Source organism: Nicotiana sylvestris, chromosome 11 (genome assembly GCF_000393655.2).
Source record: "Nicotiana sylvestris chromosome 11, ASM39365v2, whole genome shotgun sequence".
Lineage (NCBI taxonomy): Eukaryota > Viridiplantae > Streptophyta > Magnoliopsida > Solanales > Solanaceae > Nicotiana > Nicotiana sylvestris.
Window position 1 is genome coordinate 94,354,261 of NC_091067.1, and position 10,175 is coordinate 94,364,435.

General features: G+C 38.7%; 1 protein-coding gene across 1 annotated transcript; it reads right to left on the reverse strand.

Moving 5' to 3' along the window:
• Positions 1–300: 300 nt before the first annotated feature.
• Positions 301–7,219, reverse strand: LOC104211787 (cysteine-rich receptor-like protein kinase 2). The gene is made up of 8 exons (XM_009760914.2): positions 6,943–7,219; positions 2,532–3,348; positions 2,315–2,428; positions 2,009–2,148; positions 1,681–1,891; positions 1,347–1,581; positions 1,077–1,227; positions 301–994 (listed from the first exon to the last, which is right to left on the reverse strand). Exons 2-8 carry the CDS (start codon positions 3,295–3,297, stop codon positions 650–652), a joined length of 1,962 nt encoding a protein of 653 aa, XP_009759216.1. The 5' UTR covers positions 3,298–3,348; positions 6,943–7,219; the 3' UTR covers positions 301–649.
• Positions 7,220–10,175: the final 2,956 nt, after the last annotated feature.

Here is a 10,175-nt window from a genome sequence, read left to right on the forward strand (position 1 = left end):
TTAGTTTTATGTTTATTTTCTCGATTGAATGTTGCTTCAATTTCTCACGGCCACCCAGAAAAACGGCCATTAGTTAACTCACCGCGCTGAATGTGAATAAGGTACTACTTTTGCTGCTAGAATAGAAAATTCATAACAGAATGAGTTAACTGATTAACATTTACTAGTAAGTTCAACTTTAACAGAAACTGATACTTATCATGTAATATTAATGGTAAAGTTACAAGATATCTACACTTGCTCGACAATGCAAAGCCTCAATTTTCTAAATTGCAAGAATGGCAAAAGAAGAGAAGACTGTGACAATGCAAAGCCTCAACAACAATTCTCTTATTTTGTTTAAGAATCCAAATGTCATTTCGTTAATTCGTGATCAAAATATAGATGGCCTCAAAGCGAGCGCCTATCCAGCTAAGCAAATCGGCATTCAATTCACACACATGAAATTGTACATTTAGATTCCATAAATATCACTGTAAGTTTGAAATGAAGTATTTCTGATTTCTCTTTCTGGTCATGTAAACAGAAACTCTATTAGGGTGATATGATCCCCTTGATTGGTGCAAACATCTCTAGCTAGGAACAAAATGATTAAAGAAACTATGTAATATGATGCTTGAGATGGAATTTTTATATCAGTTTCAGGAGATCATCTGGGATAAAAACCGCTGTAAGATAAGGTGGCATCCGAAGCAGAATCGCCTTCTCTAAGCGGGTCGTTTGAGTACTTCTCCCAAGGGTCATGAAGTTCCATTGTTTTCTCATCTATAAAAGGTGGATTAGTAGGTGGAGGCAACTCTTCTTCTTTCTTGACGAGCATCTGTAATGCCTTAGACATGTAGGGCCTCAACGTCGCGATTTCTTGAGTGCATAGAAGTCCCACATGTAACACTCTCAGCACCTCATTTTTCACATTGATTGTGTGGTAGTTATGCAACATGAGATTTGGATCGAACAGTTCCTCCGTTCTCCCACGTTGAAAGTGTTCCCATGCCTGTTTCATCCAATAGCTAAAGCAGTGAGTAACAAGTTTTATATTGAGCAGAAGAGGATTGAAAAAGTGATTCATAAATTACAATGGAAACTAAGCTGTCCGTATATTCTGCGTTTTTGCTCCTGTTATTTTGCCTTCCCGTAACAATCTCCAGTAGAAGAACTCCAAAGCTGTAAACATCTACTTTCTCTGTTAATTGGCCATGTGCTAAGTATTCCGGAGCCATATATCCTCTGCATATTAGAAGTGTAAATCATGCATTATATTGCATCAAATTTCTGAGGTTGGTCCATTAAAGTTGCACGAAAAAGATTAGTCGCTATAAAATAGAATGAAAGAAAGAAATACTAACAATGTGCCAGCAATAGCAGTGCTTATGTGACTCTTGTCTTCTTGGAATGACCTAGCCAACCCAAAATCAGCAATTTTTGCACGGAGCCTCGAGTCCAACAGAATATTGCTTGCTTTTATGTCTCTGTGAATTATTCGATTCTTTGTGTTTTCGTGGAGGTATACCAAACCTTCTGCAGTCCCTATAATTATCTCAAATCTTTTCTCCCAGTTTAAAGCTTTACCTTTGTTAGAGTCTGTCAATTTTAAAATTAGAATCAAAATGTGTGGCAAAGTCATTGTTGTGGTTATGTGAAAATACAACACTTAGTCCTAGTGCAAAATCGGTTACTCACCAAAGATGAAGCGATCAAGACTCTGGTTAGGGAGGAACTCATATACGAGAAGGCTTTCCGGTCCTGAGCAGCTGCATCCCAATAACCTTACCAAGTTTTTGTGCTCAACACTACTAATTATGTTAACCTCATTATAGAAATCTGCAGCTCTGTGTTTGTTGTTGAAGAACAGCCTTTTGACCGCAATCTCTCTCCCATCTTGCAGAACACCCTGCAATGAGTTGACCTCAGACTTGGTTTAATGTCAACACTCATAGTATTGCATTACTGTTATGGACAATCTACAACTTTGAAGATTTATTATAATTGTACAGCATTCTGCCATTACCTTATAAACTGTGCCAAATCCACCTTGCCCGAGCTTGTTGGCCTCGTCGAATGACCCTGTGGCTTTGTCAAGTGTGGAATATTTGAAGTTCAAGCTGCTGTCGTGAAGGATCTTAACTAGTTTCTCCGCATCCTTTGCACCTGACAAGTTCAAATAGGACAAACATGAGTTATTCAAGGTAAATGCTCAGCTACAAAATGTTGCTAGTTTCTGCTTTTACAAACCAGTTTTAGCATACGATTCAATATATGTTCATTATAGATATCCTAACGATTTTAGCAATAATTTTGGCACAAAAGAATTTACCTTTTCTCTTCTTCTGGATTTGTTTGTTCTTCCAGATATAAATACCAATGACAGCACCTACTGCCAAGACTACCACAGAACTAACAACAACAATTACAATGACTACAACTTTTCCTGCAATATGATCATTTGAGAGTAGAAAAGACCATTATTCAGCGTAATTACTTTTCCCTCAATAAATAACAGGTGAACCAGGACGAAAAAGTGTAAACATTACCTCCTGATGATGAGCCTCCGCTTGTAGAAATAGCATTGAGAAAATTTGTATCAGAATATCTCATGAAGCATCCAGTGTACAACGCTCGACCTTCTGACCAAGGTAAGCATCCCAACATGGAGGCAGATGCATTTTGTAAACATGCTGTGCAGGCGTTTGCGCTCAGTGTCTTCCAGCAATCAGCAAGAACATAAGCTGTCTCGTTGGAAGGCCCGGGCACTGGCACTTCAGCACGTGCATAGCCATTATTACTCGGTGCATTTGCAACCGCTTGCTGAACAGCTCGCCGGGCAGTCTGTTGGAACAAAGAACCTTTTGTGGTCGTATTTCCACATACATGCCTGTCCTCTGGACCTAAGTACTGGTCATAGAATGTGTAATTCTCTGCTCGCATAAAGCAGCCGTCAAGATAGATTCTCCCTCCGTTATAAGGGAAGCACTGGGGCAGAACAGTTCGCGCTTCAGCATAGCATAAGACACAGTCAAGTAAAGAAAGATCGCCATAGCATTGCGCCAGTCCATAGTTAGTGTTCGGTCCAGTTCCAATAACTGCTACTCCATATCCTCTAGTCCTCATTTGCTGACTTATTGTTTCCATTGTGGCAACAAAGTTTGGGACAAAAATCGTTGTATTTTCCTCGGGTTGATTTCCACATATGATCTGGACTGGCTGAGATCTTGGCTCACCCACTGAAAGATCTGGTAGAAGTAGGAACAATGCAATAAAAAAGAGACTACATAAAATTGAAGGGGTGGCTCTCTCCATTTTGCCAGATGAAATGAGACTTAACTGCAAGAGCTTATATCGATCTTGAGCCTGTACAACATAGAAACAATGTGAGAGAACTATTTGAAGTACTATTAAAATGACATAAACGCATAAGATTTTAATTTGTCAATTAGGAATACACCTTCCCAAATGGTAAAAAAAGATCTATAAGAGAAAAAACAGACTGCAAAGACAATTCATAAGGCTAAAGGTGTTTGTACATGGACAAAAAGGGAAGAGAATTAGCCAACTTAATTGACCTACTGGAGTTTAAGGAAAAAGTACAACTTATTTGGAAACTATAAGTTTGCTAGTTTCCTGAAACTCTATGCAAATTCTATACAAGGGCTGGTAACAGCATATCTAATAGAGAAAGGCATCAACCTTGAGAATCAATTCTAGCCTAGCTGAAAAGGAAGAAAGGCACAAAAGATATACAATACCTGAATTTCTTAGATTGCAGAACTTATTTATACAAAACTCATCTTTGCAAATCCTTTTTCTTTTCCCTTCTGTTTCTTTGTTAAGATTTTTGACTTAACTAGGCATGGACAAAAGCTGAGCTGGTCGGGGCTCGGCTTGAGCTGGGCTTGGCTCAACTTAGTTAAGTTGAAACTCGGCTAAGATCAGCTCGACTCGGTTAAAGATGAATCAAGCTTGCTTACCGAGCCAACTCGACTTGGCTTAGTTTACTGTGTTGAGTGATGTAATTAATGTTTTAAATGCAACTTTCATCTTTGATTATGTTGCTCGGATTCTTCAAATCCTTGTTGCATTTATCTCGACCCGACACGTGGGGTGGGATCCGCACTGGATTTGGTCAATCTAACTTGAGTTCTTTGAGTACACTTATAACCAATTAGGAAGTATAAGTTGGTTGAGTAGTTGGTTTAATTTTGGTTTTATCTCATATAAAGTACTAAAATACTATGCTACTATATGAGATTACTTATGAATAAAATATTAAATAACAACAACAACATTCCCAGAATATTCCTACAAGCGGGATGTGGGAGAGTAGTGTGTACGTAGACCTTGACCCTACCTTATGCAGGTAGAGAGGTTATTTCCGATAAGCTTTCGGCTCAAGTAAGCACAATATCAGTAGTAAAGAAATACAATATAAAAATTGAACAAGTCATGGAAACATAGCAACAACGGGATATTGACAAACCGAAACATAAGCAATATCAAATAATAATATGAGTCCAAGAATATGCCGGAACTAGAGTAGTACTAAAACTACCGGTACATAAGGGGACACCCTTTACTACTCACTAACTCTTTATCCTAATTTTCGACCTTCACTGCCTCATATTAAAGGTCATGCACTCTGTTAGATGAAGAAACGCCATACTATTCCTAATCAGCTATCCTCAATATTTCTCAAGTCTACCCTTACCACTCCTTAGACTCACCATGTGCAACCTCTCACATCTCCTTACTGGGACATCAGGGCATCTCCTCCTCACATGCTAGTACCATCTCAGACTCACTTCTCGCAGCTTATCCTCCACGAGGGCTACCCCTACCTTGTCCCGAATATCTTCATTCTTGATCCTGTCTCTCCTAGTATGCCCACATATCCACCTCGACATCCTTATTTTCGCTTCTTTCAATTTCTGGACATTAGAGTTCCAAACTGGCCAACACTCCGCCCCATACAATATAGTCGGTCTAACCATCACTTTTTAAAACTTATCTTTAAGTCTTGGTGGCACCTTCTTATCACAAAATACACCAGAAGCAAGCCTCCATTTCATCCATTCTTCTCCAATACGGTGGACATACTCATCAATTTCCCCGTCAGTTTGGATTCCTGACTAAGATACTTGAAACTATCCTGCTTAGGGATGACCTGAGTATCAAACCTCACCTCCACTTCATCCTCATGAGTTACGCCACTGAACTTGTACTTCATTGTAATATTGCTCAACTTGAACCCCTGGCGTTAACTCCATCTCGCGTCTTGTCAATCAATACTATGTCATATGCAAATAACACGCACCAAGACACATCTCCATGAATATGCCACGTTAATACATCTATCACCAAGGCGAATAAGAATGGGCTAAGCATTGGCCCTTGGTGTAATCCCATCATGACCGGGAAGTATCCTGATTCTCCTCCTATTGCCCTTACCCGGGTCTTAACTCCTTCATATACATCTTTAATCATTCTAACATATGCTACAAGGACACCTTTCGCCTCCAAGCACCTCCGTACAACTTCTCTAGGGACTTTGTTATATGCTTTATCCAGATTGATGAACACCATATGCAATGCTCCTCTCCCTATATTGTTCCACGAACCTCCTACTTAGATGAATGGCTTATGTGGTGGATCGGCCTGGCATGAGTGCAAGTTGATTCTCATATATACATACTCCCCTCCTCACCCTCATCTCCACCACTCTCTTCCAAAATTTTATAGTGTAACTTAGTAATTTGATACCCCTATAATTATTGTCGTTTTGGATATCCCCTTGTTCTTATATACCGGGATCATCATACTCCACCTTCATTCTTCAGACATCTTGGATGTCCTAAAAATGACATTAAATAGGCTTATGAGACACTCCAACCTTCCCTGCCAGCGCTCTTCCAAAACTCAACCAGAATCTCGTCGGGCCCGGTTGCTCTTCCCATGTTCATCTACGCATAGCCCACTCTATCTCCTCGACCTTTATCAGCCTACATTACCCAAAATCTCGGTGACTCTCGGAGTGCTTCAGTTCACCCGATACTTTTTAATATGCGCCTCTTCCACCGAAATGTAATGAAAGGATATGTCCATATAGTGAATTAAAAAGCAACTATTTGTTCAATGAATATCATCACCGAGTATCAACATAACATATCTCAATATCTTGTCAATTGAATTCATTTGTGATTGTTTCATAGCTTTATCTTTTAAATGTCAAGTCGTTATTGTACTTCATTACATACTTTAAAGGGTAGTTATAGTCCGGTGCACAAAGCATCTCGCATTCACAATAGAGTCGGGGAAGGACCGCGCATCCCCAAGGGGTGTGATATAAATAGCTTACCATAATACAAGTATGACTGACTCCACGGCTCGAACCCATGACGCATAAATCATACAGAGACAACTTTACCGTTGCTCTAAGGCTCCCGTTCTCCTCATTACATTATCGTTGTTAAGCTTTCACTCGTGACTTTCAAGATTAGGATGCCTTGAACTAGTAAGACTCGAAACATGAGCTAACTATTTAACATTTATTTAGAAATTATTAGCTTATAAATTCAGCTGCCATAACTATTGTCCTTCTTTCTTGTAAGTCAACGGTAACATAGTTAATCATCTTTCTGCAGGTTTTATACAAATCTTCAACTGAACTTTGCGATCGTTTTTCATACTGCAGAGCAAATTTATCTTTTGTTCATATACTCCTTATCAGAATTCCCAGTAAAAAGAAGAACAAAAACAAATTGAAGTAGTGTTCTGTGCTGAAACTAACACAAAATTGCATCCAAGTAAAAACAGAAAAAAAAAATCTGGGACCATCTTAAAAAACAGCAGAAGAAAGCTATCAGTAGTACTAAATCAAAAAAATTCTCAAAAAGATTACAGGAGGACTTCTATATTTGGCAATTAGAACACCATAATCATAATTCTTACCTCTTCTTTACATAAATTTTCCGGATTTTGAGTCCTGAAGATCGGCGCGTCCAACTAATCAGCTGCTTATTTCATAGTTGTAGAAACAGAGTGAGGAAGAGGGTGAGAGGGAGAAATGGAAAACAAATAAGGAAAATTTCTTAGATGAATAAAAATGGAAATGAAAAGAGTGATTAAAATAGTGGGCAGTTTGAGAGAAGTCAACAGGAGGAAAGAAGTGGAAGCATTTCCTTGAAAAGGATTTGTGTGTGAATTTTCAAAAGAAAGACTCAAATAAATCAGCAGGGGATGAAGACTTTTGAAAGGAAGCGCCTCTTTTAACAGAAACTTCCTCCTTAACATATTGGTAGGCCTGAGACGTAGCGGACGAGGCTACTCTTCTCTTAACAATAACAACAGGTTTCGAGTTCGAGCCCTCGGTACGGAAAAATACCTGGCAGGGAGCGCTTACCTCCGAATGGGGTTCTACGCGGCGCAAATCCTGATAGAGTCGGACTCTAATTCGCGTACCAGACACCGGGTAGAAAATAAAAAAAAAATATTGATAGGGACGTTTTTGATAGGTAATTAATTGGGGTTTAAATATGAAACTCTTATAGACTTTACTGTCGAAACCAAAAATTGTATTCTTATAGACAAACATATATTTTTCTATTAACACTTCATTATTTTAAAAAAGAAAGTATTTCTTTGGCCGTTTTTCCTCTATGTGGCCCAAGTAAATGAGAGTTTTGAAGATTGACAAATGAACTCAGACATGGACTAGGTCCATCCTAGTGAACAACAGATATGGTCAACTCAAGCATGTGAGATGCATGTGAAGGAGATAAACCTCACTTACTAGAAATGATATCTCCTGATCCTGATCGAAAAGGTTGCATATTGGATAAGGAGAAAGACTCCTTACACAAAGAGAACACGGTTTAAGAGATGGATAGAGTTAGAGGATGAGACCAACTAGAATTCTTCCACCAAGGAAGAGTAGCATCAGTATTCTAGTCAATCTCTACTTACTAACTCCATAAATATCAGTGTTGTTCTCTTTTATAGGTAATGCACATACGCAAAAGTTAAACGTGAATTGAGAGCAAAATAGCAAAGCAATTTTGCAAGCAATTTATGTGTGATTCAAGCGTGCAATCCTAAAGCTACTTGAACCAGACAGAAGAACCAGTTCCAAGTGTCTATCTTTTATTCTTGTTCAATTGTAGTAGGAATTTTCATATTGTACCTTTCACCTTTATCTAGAAGCAATTGTATTAGGTACTCAGAATTTTCAAGTTAGAGTTCACTTAAAGTTGTCGCAACAGTTGAGGTTGTGTGCTACAACGGGATTAGAGTTAATCTTAGGTTTACAAAAGAGTTTTTGTAAATGCAATTTTTGGCTAAGTGATTTTAGTGGAGAGTTTGGGAAAATTCTACTGGAAGGTAGGTCGTGATTTTTTCACCTTTTAAACCAGGTGTTTTCCACGTAAAATCTCTATATTCTTTAATTTCTGTATTTATTAATTCTGCAACAATAATAGTTGGAACACATAGAAGAACCAGGTCCTTCTACAATTAGATTAAACAAGAAATTGGGCACCCCACAAATCACTCCCCCCTCTTGTATGGTATTGAAGTATAGAACATCAATTGGTATTAGAGCGGGTTATTCTTGAAGAGGTTAACACCTTAGGAACAGATCAAGATGAGTGCACCACCTGAAAACTGGGAAGGACAATCCACTGCTAGGCCTCCACTCTTTAATGGATAGTACTACTCCTGGCGGAAAAACAATATAAGAGATCATATCATCGGAGAGGACTATGAACTCTAGGACATTGTTACTGATGGTCCCCTGGCTAACACGAAGAAGAATGCTGAAGAAATGGATGTGCCAAAGACTAGAGCTGACTGCACTGGTGAGGACTTGAAGAGGTGGAAAAAGAATGCTAAGGCCAAGAAATGGCTTGTGTGTGGACTTGGTCCAGACGAGTACAGCAGAATTCAAAGCTGCACTACTGCTAAGGAAATTTGGGACACTTTACAAGTGGCTTATGAAGGAACTCCTCAAATGAAGAGATCAAGAGGAACACTATTGTATCTCAATATGAGAATTTCACCATGAAGGAAGGAGAAACCATCCAAGAGATGTATACAAAGTTCATAACACTAGCAAACGAACTTAAGTCTCTTGGAAGGATTATCCTTGAAGAAGACAAGGTCGAGAAAATTTTGACAAGGGTTTTGCTAGTTACTTAGGAAAGCAAAATCACTGCTATTTAGGAATCGAAGAACATTGCCACTCTCAAGTTAGACGAGTTGATTGGAAATCTCACTGCCTATGAACTGAGAAGGAAAACCATGAAGATGGATGCTCCCAAGAAAGAAAGAAGCCTAGCTCTCAGAATCGTTGAAGATGCAGATCTAGAGGAAGATGAAATGGCTATGATCACTAGGGACTTCAAGAAGTATCTAATGAGAGGAAAGAGTTTTTCAAGAGGTGCAACTTACAACAAACCAAGGGTCCCTAAAAACAGACCAACGAGGGCTGTTACAAATGTGGTAAGACTGACCACATGATCAAAAACTATCCTCAATGGGAAACTGAATGGAAGCAGGAAATGGCTGAACAAAGGAACATGAAGAAAGAACAGGTTCATCCTAATAAGAACAAAAGATCAATGAAGGCTATGGTTGCTACCTGGAGAGAAAGCTCAGATAAGGATTCAAAAGGTGAAGATGGAGATGAACAAGCACTTATGGTCATTGGAGAATCAGATGATGAACAAGAGGAAGTGTGATTCATCTCAAAGACAAGATTAAATTTTTGTCTAAAGAAAGGCTATCTGAGTTACTGCTAGATTTCATTGATGAGTCTGAGGTCATAAACAATGAAAAGGAACATCTGTCTAAGGAATGTGTAATCTTGAAAGCTAAGTGCAAGAATCTGGAACTCGGGGCTAGTGAAAGTGATAGTAAAAATACTGAGTTGAAGAACTAGATTCTTGAACTTGACACCACTTTGTTAGAGCTTAGATCTGAAAATTTAAAACTGAAATTAGGAACATGTAAAAAGAAAGTTGATCACATACACCTCACCTTAGAAGAAAATCTGGGGAAAATAAAGGATGAGTTGTACAAAAAGGATGAGCAGATAAGAGTTCTAAAAGAAGATCTAGGCAAGGTTAAGCATGAACTAGACAGAACTTGCAAATGGAATAAGTCCTCTGATGCACTATCCTGGCTAC

Coding starts and splice junctions, on each gene's coding strand:
- LOC104211787 (XM_009760914.2), bottom strand. CDS start 3,297: ATGGAGAGAGCCACCCCTTCAATTTTATGTAGTCTCTTTTTTATTGCA. Junction 1,892..2,008: donor GATTTGGCACAGTTTATAAG/GTAATGGCAGAA, acceptor AACTCATTGCAG/GGTGTTCTGCAAGATGGGAG. Junction 1,582..1,680: donor TCTTGATCGCTTCATCTTTG/GTGAGTAACCGA, acceptor TAAAATTGACAG/ACTCTAACAAAGGTAAAGCT.